Raw genomic sequence first — 10,008 nt, 5'->3', positions numbered from 1 at the left:
TATGCTTGTTTTGCTTTCCTATGCTAATTGATTCTTGTTCCCATAAATTGTTTTCTCACAAAATCCCTATGCATAGGAAGTGGGTTAGACTTAAATGTTCTAGTCATATTCTTCATGATGCTCTCTTTATGTTTCAATTCTTATCTTTTATGTGAGCATCATTGAAATCATCATGCCTAGCGAGGGGCGTTAAACATAAGCGCTTGTTGGGAGGCAACCCAATTTTATGTTTGTTATTTGCTTTTTGCTACTGTTTAGTAATAAATAATTCATCTAGCCTCTGTTTAGATGTGGTTTTATGTTTTAATTAGTGTTTGTGCCAAGTAGAACCTTTGGGAAGACTTGGGTGAAGTCTATGCGATCTTCCTGTAAAAAACAGAAACTTTTGCGCTCACGAGATTAGCTGCCATTTTTTTACTGGAGAGTGCTTTTAAGTTGATTCTTTTTGCAGAATATTAATAGACAAATTACTCAGGTCCACCAATTTATTTCAGAATTGTTGGAGTTCCATAAGTATACGTTTGATACAGATTACTACAGACTGTTCTGTTTTTGACAGATTCTGTTTTCTATGTGTTGTTTGCTTATTTTGATGAATCTATGAATAGTATTGGAGGGTATGAACCATAGAGAAGTTGGAATACAGTATATATTACACCAATATGAATTTAGAATGAGTTCATACTAGTACCTAAGTGGTGATTTGTTTTCTTATACTAACGGAGCTTACGAGTTTTCTGTCGAGTTTTGTGTTGTGAAGTTTTCAAGTTTTGGGTAAAGATTCGATGGACTATGGAATAAGGAGTGGAAAGAGCCTAAGCTTGGGGATGCCCAAGGCACGCCAAGGTAATATTCAAGGACAACCAAGAGCCTAAGCTTGGGGATGCCCCGGAAGGCATCCCCTCTTTCGTCTTCGTCTATCGGTAACTTTACTTGAGGCTATATTTTTATTCACCACATGATATGTGTTTTGCTTGGAGCATCTTGTATGATTTGAGTATTTTCTTTTTAGTTTATCACAATCATCCTTGCTGTACACACCTTTTGAAGAGACACACATGAATCGGAATTTATTAGAATACTCTATGTGCTTCACTTATATCTTTTGAGCTAGACAATTTTGCTCTAGTGCTTCACTTATACCTTTTTAGAGCACGATGGTGGTTTTATTTTGTAGAAATTATTGATCTCTCATGCTTCACTTATATTATTTTGAGAGTCTTAAACAGCACGGTAATTTGCTTTGGTTATAAAATTAGTCCTAATATGATGGGCATCCAAGTTGGATAAAATAAAAACTTTCATATGGAGTGCATTAAACACTATGATAAATTTGATACTTGATAATTGTTTTGAGATATAAAGGTGGTAATGTTAGAGTCATGCTAGTTGGGTAATTATGAAATTGAGAAATACTTGTGTTAAAGTTGGCAAGTCCCATAGCATGCACGTATGGTGAACATTGTGTGACAAATTTGAAGCATGGGGTTTTCTTTGATTGCCTTCATTATGAGTGGAGGTCGGGATCGCGCGATGGTTAACTCCTATCAACCCTTCCCTTAGGAGCATGCATAGTAGTACTTTGCATCGAGGGCTAATAAACTTTTGTAATAAGTATATGAGTTCTTTATGACTAATGTGAGTCCATGGATTATACACACTCTTACCCTTCCGCAATTTGCTAGCCTCTACGGTACCGTGCATTGCCCTTTCTCACCTTGAGAGTTGGTGCAAACTTCGCCAGTGCATCCAAACCCCGTGATACGATACACTCTATCACACATAAACCTCCTTATATCCTCCTCAAAACAGCCACCGTACCTACCTATTATGGCATTTCCATAGCCATTCCGAGATATATTGCCATGCAACTTTCCACCGTTACGTTTATTATGACACGCTCCATCATTGTCATATTGCTTTGCATGATCATGTAGTTGACATCATATTTGTGGCAAAGCCACCTTTCATAGTTCTTTCATACATGTCGCTCTTGATTCATTGTATATCCCGGTACACCGCCAGAGGCATTCAAATAGAGTCATATTTTTGTTCTAAGCATCGAGTTGTAACTCTTGAGTTGTAAATAGATAGAAGTGTGATGATCTTAATTATTAGAGCATTGTCCCATGTGAGGGAAGGATGATGGAGACTATGATTCCCCCACAAGTCGGGATGAGTCTCCGGACTTTATGAAAAATAAAAGAGGCCAAAGAAGCCCAAATAAAAAAAAGAGGCCAAAGAAGCCCAAATAAAAAATATATAAAAAAAGAAAAAATGAGACAAAAAGAGAGAAGGGACAATGTTACTATCCTTTTCCACACTTGTGCTTCGAAATAGCACCATGATATTCATGATAGAGAGTCTCTTATGTTGTCACTTTCATATACTAGTGGGAATTTTTCATTATAGAACTTAGCTTGTATATTACAATGATGGGCTTCCTCCAAATGCCCTAGGTCTTCATGAGCAGGCAAGTTGGATGCACACCCACTTAGTTTCTTTTTGATGAGCTTCATACATTTATAGCTCTAGTGCATCCGTTGCATGGCAATCCCTACTCCTCATATTGACATCAATTGATGGGCATCTCCACAGCCCGTTGATTAGCCGCGTCAATATGAGACTTTCTCCTTTTTGTTTTCTCACATAATTCCTATCATCATACTCTACTCCACCCATAGTGCTATGTCCATGGCTTATGCTCATGTATTACGTGAGGGTTGAAAAGGCTGAAGCGCGTTAAAAAGTATGAACCAATTGTTTGGCTGAAACCGGGGTTGTGCATGATGGAGCATTTTGTGTGACGAAAATGAAGCATGGCCAAACTATATGATTTTGTGGGGATAAGTTTTCTTTGGCTATGTTATTTTGATAAGACATAAACTGCTTGGTTAGCATGCTTGAAGTATTACTATTTTTATGTCAGTATGAACTTTTATCTTGAATCTTTTGGATCTGAACATTCATGCCACAATAAAGAAAATTACATTGAGAATTATACTAGGTAGCATTCCACGTCAAACATTCTGTTTTTATCATTTACCCACTCGAGGACGAGCAGGACTTAAGCTTGGGGATGCTTGATACGTCTCCAACGTATCTATAATTTTTGATTGTTCCATGCTATTATATTATTTGTTTTGGATGTTTAATGGGCTTTATTATACACTTTTATACTATTTTTGGGACTAACCTATTAACCGGAGACCCAGTCCAAATTGTTGTTTTTTGCCTATTTCAGTGTTTGGCAGAAAAGGAATATCAAACGGAATCCAAACGGAATGAAATCTTCGGGAGAGTGATTTTTGGAACATACGTGATCCAGAGGACTTGTAGTGGACGTCAAGAATGAAGCAAGGAGGCCACGAGGCAGGGAGGCGCGCCTGCCCCCCCCCCCCCGGCGCGCCCCCACCCTCGTGGGCCCCTCGCAGCTCCACCGACCTACTTCTTCCTCCTATACATACCTATATACCGCAAAAACATCCAGGAGCACCATAGATCGGGAGTTCCGCCGCCGCAAGCCTTTGTAGCCACCAAAAACCAATCGGGACCATGTTCCGGCACCCTGCCGGAGCGGGGGGATCCCTCACCGGTGGCCATCTTCATCATCCCGACGCTCTCCATGACGAGGAGGGAGTAGTTCACCCTTGTGGCTGAGGGTATGTACCAGTAGCTATGTGTTTGATCTCTCTCTCTAGTGTTCTTGATTTGGCACGATCTTGATGTATCGCGAGCTTTGCTATTATAGTTGGATCTTATGATGTTTCTCCCCCTCTACTCTCTTGTAATGGATTGAGTTTTCCCTTTGAAGTTATCTTATCGGATTGAGTCTTTAAGGATTTGAGAACACTTGATGTATGTCTTGCATGTGCTTATCTGTGGTGACAATGGGATATTCACGTGATCTACTTGATGTATGTTTTGGTGATCAACTTGCGGGTTCAGTGACCTTGTGAACTTATGCATAGGGGTTGGCACACGTTTTTGTCTTGACTCTCGGTAGATACATTGGGGCACTCTTTGAAGTACTTTGTGTTGGTTGAATAGATGAATCTGAGATTGTGTGATGCATATCGTATAATCATGCCCACGGATACTTGAAGTGACATTGGAGTATCTAGGTGACATTAGGGTTTTGGTTGATTTGTGTCTTAAGGTGTTATTCTAGCACGAACTCTATGCTAGATCGAACGGAAAGAATAGCTTCGTGTTATTTTACTACGGACTCTTGAATAGATCGATCAGAAAGGATAACTTTGAGGTGGTTTCGTACCCTACAATAATCTCTTCGTTTGTTCTCCGCTATTAGTGACTTTGGAGTGACTCTTTGTTGCATGTTGAAGGATAATTATATGATCCAATTATGTTATTATTGTTGAGAGAACTTGCACTAGTGAAAGTATGAACCCTAGGCCTTGTTTCCTAGCATTGCAATATCGTTTACGCTCACTTTTATCGCTTGCTACCTTGTTGTTTTTATATTTTCAGATTACAAATACCTATGTCTATCATCCATATTGCATTTTTATCACCATCTCTTCGCCGAACTAGTGCACCTATACAATTTACCATTGTATTGGGTGTGTTGGGGACACAAGAGACTCTTCGCTATTTGGTTGGAGGGTTGTTTGAGAGAAACCATCTTCATCCTACGCCTCCCACGGATTGATAAACCTTAGGTCATCCAATTGAGGGAAATTTGCTACTGTCCTACAAACCTCTGCACTTGGAGGCCAACAACGTCTACAAGAAGAATGTTGTGTAGTAGACATCCTACCTCATTGGATTCGATCCATCCCAAGTCACTTTTTTCTTCTTATTTTCTCTCTTGTCTAGACAAGCTACCTCACTGGATTTGGTCCATCCCGAATCGCTTTTTCTTCTTCTTTTTTTTCGCTCTCTTTGTCCCTATCAATCATATGCATTTGTATGGACAAGTGGGGCGATGAAATGGAGGGTGTAGTTGCGTTTGAGGACAAATGGGGTTTTCATGGGCATGCCAATCCAGTTTTGTTCTAATTTTATCGGATGTCCCTAAAAGGATGACATGTCAATCCAGTTGAAGATGCTCTTAGACAATACATGAGCGCAGATTAATCTTCATGAGTTTTCTCCCCTTCCCCTCGGCGGCTAGGGTAAACTCTCTCCTCCAGATTTTGCGGGCGAGCCCGTGGATTAGCTACCCCCCCTTTCTCTGCCACTCCAGTGGTGGTGGCGGTGGGGAGGGAAATCCTAGCGCCTTCACTCGGGCTAGTAGTTTGGGTTAGGGGTTTTTAGTTCTCGCAGGTGCGGCGCAGGGGCAGTTGACGACGCTTCTTCTTCGAGTTTGTTTTCTGGGCTTTCCGATCCTCCTCGGGTTTGTCGATTAGGACGTATTCGACGAAGCTCCGACATGGGTACCTGCCCTCTCCTTGAGGGGGCATGGTTAGGGTTTCTAGTCATGCGTGCGTGACGATAAATATTTGATGTTAGTTTGATCTACGATGAACCTATAATTTCATATAGGAGTATTTGGGTGGGAGTGAAAATTCACAAAGTGACAGCACTAGCACACGAGAGTGTGAGTACTCCAGACTATATTTGGAAGGTGCCTTCTTTCTCTAACACAGCACAGCACATCACGAGGCTTCTTCTTCTCCTCCGTCTCTGTGGATCCCCACTCTCTGAGAGCTCCAATCCACTCACAAATCCACTCCAATCCGACACATCCACCATCTAATCAGCCACCAAATCATCCAAATCGACTAGCAGCAGAACGCCGGAGGGGGTCGAGGAGGAGGCCGGGGCCGCCGGATCCATCGAGCTGGCCGCGCGGCGGACCCAGATCCACGGCCACGCGTGGGAGGTGGGGAGCGGCTCGCCGGAGGGAGGATGAGGGGCCGCATCCCCGGAGCAGGAGGCCGTCCCAACGGGCGCATCTCAGCGATTGGTTCCGGCTAGGGTTCCAACCAACAGATCGGTCTCCGATTCCCGGCCATGGAGTCACCGCCGCACAAGCTCAATGTCGGCCGGGATGAGGACAGAATCAGCGCGCTCACCGACGACCTCCTCCTCGCAATTCTCGAGCGGCTCGACCTGCGTGAGGCGGTCCGCGCCGGCGCGCTCTCCACGCGGTGGCGTGACCTCCCGTACCGGCTATCGCGCCTGCACCTCGACGTCGGTCACTTCCAAGGCCAAGGCGCCACGCCGCTCGAGGTCATGGACGCCTTCACGGGCGCGGCACAGAGGTTGCTCTCTGTGGTGGTTCCTCTGGCCGAGGGCGAGGGCGGCAGTGCTGCCATCATTCCCATCAAAGCCCTCATCCTCGGCTTTTACATGTCACCCCCTCACCTGAGCTCAATAGGCCGCACCGTCGAGGACGTTGTGAGCTACGGCAAGACTGGATGCCTTGAGTTCTCCATATCCCCGCCGCGAGGGAGCAACGCCAGCCTGCTTGCTGAATTCGGGCAGCAGTTCATGTCCTTCTCCCAGGCCTACCCGGTCGCCTTCTGGTGGCTCACGAGGCTTACACTCAAGAACCTTGTGTTTGGACATTCCGACGTCACCGCACTTATTAACGCTTGCAATAAGCTCAAGCACCTCACCCTGAGTTCCTGCAGACTGGTTGATCAGCGGTTGGCGCTCAGGATTGATACCCCATGCTCGGGGCTTCGGAGGCTCGACTGCATCCGTTTTCGTTGTGAACGGATCGAACTCATCTCCGTCCCCGAGCTCAGGACAGTACTGTGCTGTTCTCGGCGCTACGAGAACCCTCCAGTGCGCTTCGGCGACGTTCCCCAGCTTTGCCATGTGAACCTCGGTTATCTTGCCAAGGCGTCGCAAGCTCCACTCATGTTGAGTGAGTGCCTTTCAAGGAGTTCCAGGAATCTGTCGAAACTGAATCTCAATTTCTTCAGCCAAACGGTAAAGTTAATTTCTGTGCATTTACACATCACCCGCTGTTCTATTTTACCAATTTCAGCTGTGTATTTTGTGTTCTTCATGTTGCAGATTTGGATTCAGCCGGAGCAGCCGAAGCGGCTCACTGCTATATTCAGAAACCTGACCGACGTGTATCTTTTTGGTATCTTCCCTGAGTGTGATCTGAGCTGGACCCTGTTTATCCTAGAAGCTGCACCTGCCCTACGGAATTTCAAGGTATGGATGTGACTCATTCTAGAATGGCATGTTACTGGAATATTCAGCATCAACAACATAGGAAATTGATCTGATTTTCTAATCTACCACGAATGTTAGAAGTAGTGTGTACAGTCCTCATTTTAATCTTGCTGTAAGACAATGTCCGTGCAATACAAAAAAAATTCTGCTGGATTGTAGTACCTTGTTTTAGAGTTCTCCAAAATTCTCTCCTTGTTTTCTTTTTGGCAAGGAGGAAAGATGCACATATCCCTTTTCATTAAAATTATTTATTACAAAGTATGTTGGTTGAAAGAAATAAACAAACAGGTGAGCAGCATAGGAGGAATATAGCTCTAATTTCATAGGAATCCCAGAAGCATATTTATGTGTCTTACTTTACGTAGGATTCAGTTCATCCAAATTCATCCAAAAACTCTACAAGGGGGTAGATTCAATATTAGTATTGAGTGCTTTTCAAATTTTTAGGTGGCCAAAATATTTAATTGCAGTTGTTTTTTTACATTGTCTTGCATTTGGTTGGTGGCAAGTTTAGTTAACATGTGTTATCTGTTTTCTATGTCCATGCATGAAGTTATCTCGAACTCGACATACATGTGGCAAAAAGCTTTACGACACTGCCGAAAAGACGAATGTGGTGTGGGAGCCATCGAAGGATCTGAAGCATCTGAACTTGAAGTTGCTGATGATGTTAGGGTTCGAGGAGGAGGTCAAGGTGACAAACTATATAAGGCTAGTCATGGCACATGTTGTGAGGTTGAAGAGAATCGAGCTTCATGGTGAGGACCCATGCAAGGAGTGCAATGCCATTGATCCGAGGAGATCCCAGGTGGATGAAGCTAGCAGGCGTCAGATTAAGGAGCGACTCACACTTGAATCTTCCTCGTCTGCGAAGATAATAATTTGTTGATGGGTATGGTCAAGAAATGATAATAATCTCATAAAATAAGTGCTCATGGCTTCTGCTAGAGCAATGATGGATATTGGTTTAAAAAATACTTATTGGTGTCGACTTTACATTACAGCATGGGTATTATTATTTGTGCACTGCTTTTCAAATTGCTGATCTGTGCACCTCCTGGAGGGTTTGATTCAAATTTGTGAGGCATTCTCTTTTCAGAATGTGACTTTGGGATAGTAGGAAATGGTACCAGGTGAAAAACAGTAAAATACGCTGATAGAGATTATGTTTTCAGCATCTCTTCTGCATAGCAAACAGCTCGTTTGATGATAGCTAATTTGGTGTCTGGGAAATGGTGTTCCATTTTCCTTCTAGTTTTTGTTTTTTGGTCGTGGCCAAATGAGGGTCAAAAAGAAAAGGAAATTTGTGCGTGGCAAATTGACGAATATAGAAAGTCGAATAAGAATTTAGTGGCCCAAGCCCATGGTTGCAACCACAAGCTTTCGTTCTCCTGTAGCGATGGTCGAAGCTTGCTGATGCTGCTTGGAAAACGAGGAATGAATAGTGGCGTTGAAACTCCGGTCTGGAGGCGGAAGGTGATTCTTTGTTTGAACCGAAGTTTGGCACTTCTCTGTCAATGTGCACTCTTACTTCAGCAGGGTAGAACAAACTATCGTTGTTTCCACATTTGTGTGGTAGATTTGGAATTTAATCAAAGAATATGTTAACTATAAACTGGTTGGGAAAGGTGCTCTCTTCCTATTCCATTATCTGGAACAAATTGTGCATAAACTGGCTGATTTGTCTTTACAAAATTGGACTGGGATCTGTCCAAATTTATTTAAGAACCATTTTTCTTTTCCTTTTATCTTGGCTGGCCGTGTCTGATTAAGCTGTTAATTTACTACAGAGTCAAGCACAGCTGCAGATGCGGATGATTATAAAGATCATCAAGACAGACTGCAGTGTGGGTCTGTGAGACAAGCATGGCAGCTGGTACTTGTTTATGTATTTCCTTGTTATAAAATGTGGATGCAATATATCCATGAATTAGTGTGGACTTTACATTACAGTGTGGGTAATATATTTGAACACTGCTTTTCTAGTTGTCTACTGCACGCTGGTCTGGGCACTTCTTGGAGGGTTGTGTTCAAATTCTCTTCCAGAATTGTACTTTGGTAAACCTGAACTAGTAGAAAGTGGCCGCAAGTAATACTGGAAAATCACCGGATAGAGATAGTGTTAGAAATATGGAGACCAAAATGAAGCAAGGTATGCAGCAACAGAAAAATAATGAAAATGCCTTTGTTGTACAGATATCCACCTCTTATAACAGAGGCACACTTTCCTGATACATCTCTATGGCTAGAGTATTTAACCAAAAACTATCACAATTCACGGAACCGTGACGAAAAACTACCACTTTACGATTTTGTGCGAAAAACTACCACTTTTTTCTTAATCCGTGGCAAAAAACTACCAAGTCGCGAAATCGCTCGCTTGGCCCGCGCTAAGCACAAATCTGACCGCTTGGGCCCACGAACCAGGTGCCACCCTGGCCATCCTTCGCGCCGGAGCCGCACCCGCACGCGCGCGCCCGCTCCCGCCTCGCCGTCGTCGCTCCCACCTCGCCGTCGTCGTGCCCACCAAGCTCCTGGGGCCGGCCACTGCCGCGTGGCCGCCAGCGCCGCGCTGCTGCCCCCGCCGTGAGCGACGACGGCTGCCCCCGCCACGCTGCTGCCCCCGCCGTCGTCGTGCCCACCAAGCTCCTGCCGTCGCTGTTGCCCCCGCCGCGACCGCGCGAGAGATTGCGTCGCCGTGAGGCAGAGCAGCGCGTCGCAGAGGAGGAGGTGGAGGGGCGGGCGGCTCCAGCGGTGACCCGCAGCGGCTCTGGCGGTTGCAACAACGACCCGTGGCGACTCCAGCGCTGACCCGCGGCGAGCGGCTCCAGCGCTGACCCGCGGCTG

At 44.6% G+C, this 10,008-nt stretch overlaps 1 protein-coding gene across 1 annotated transcript; it reads left to right on the top strand.

Moving 5' to 3' along the window:
- The first annotated feature begins 5,594 nt into the window (after positions 1-5,594).
- On the top strand, positions 5,595-8,199 carry LOC119287368. Its single transcript, XM_037566907.1, has 3 exons — positions 5,595-6,906; positions 6,994-7,140; positions 7,715-8,199. Exons 1-3 carry the CDS (start codon positions 5,980-5,982, stop codon positions 8,048-8,050), a joined length of 1,410 nt encoding a protein of 469 aa, XP_037422804.1. The 5' UTR covers positions 5,595-5,979; the 3' UTR covers positions 8,051-8,199.
- The last annotated feature ends 1,809 nt before the right edge of the window (positions 8,200-10,008 follow it).

Source organism: Triticum dicoccoides, chromosome 4A (assembly GCF_002162155.2).
Source record: "Triticum dicoccoides isolate Atlit2015 ecotype Zavitan chromosome 4A, WEW_v2.0, whole genome shotgun sequence".
Classification (NCBI taxonomy): domain Eukaryota; kingdom Viridiplantae; phylum Streptophyta; class Magnoliopsida; order Poales; family Poaceae; genus Triticum; species Triticum dicoccoides.
This window is presented reverse-complemented; position numbering and strand designations above follow the sequence as displayed.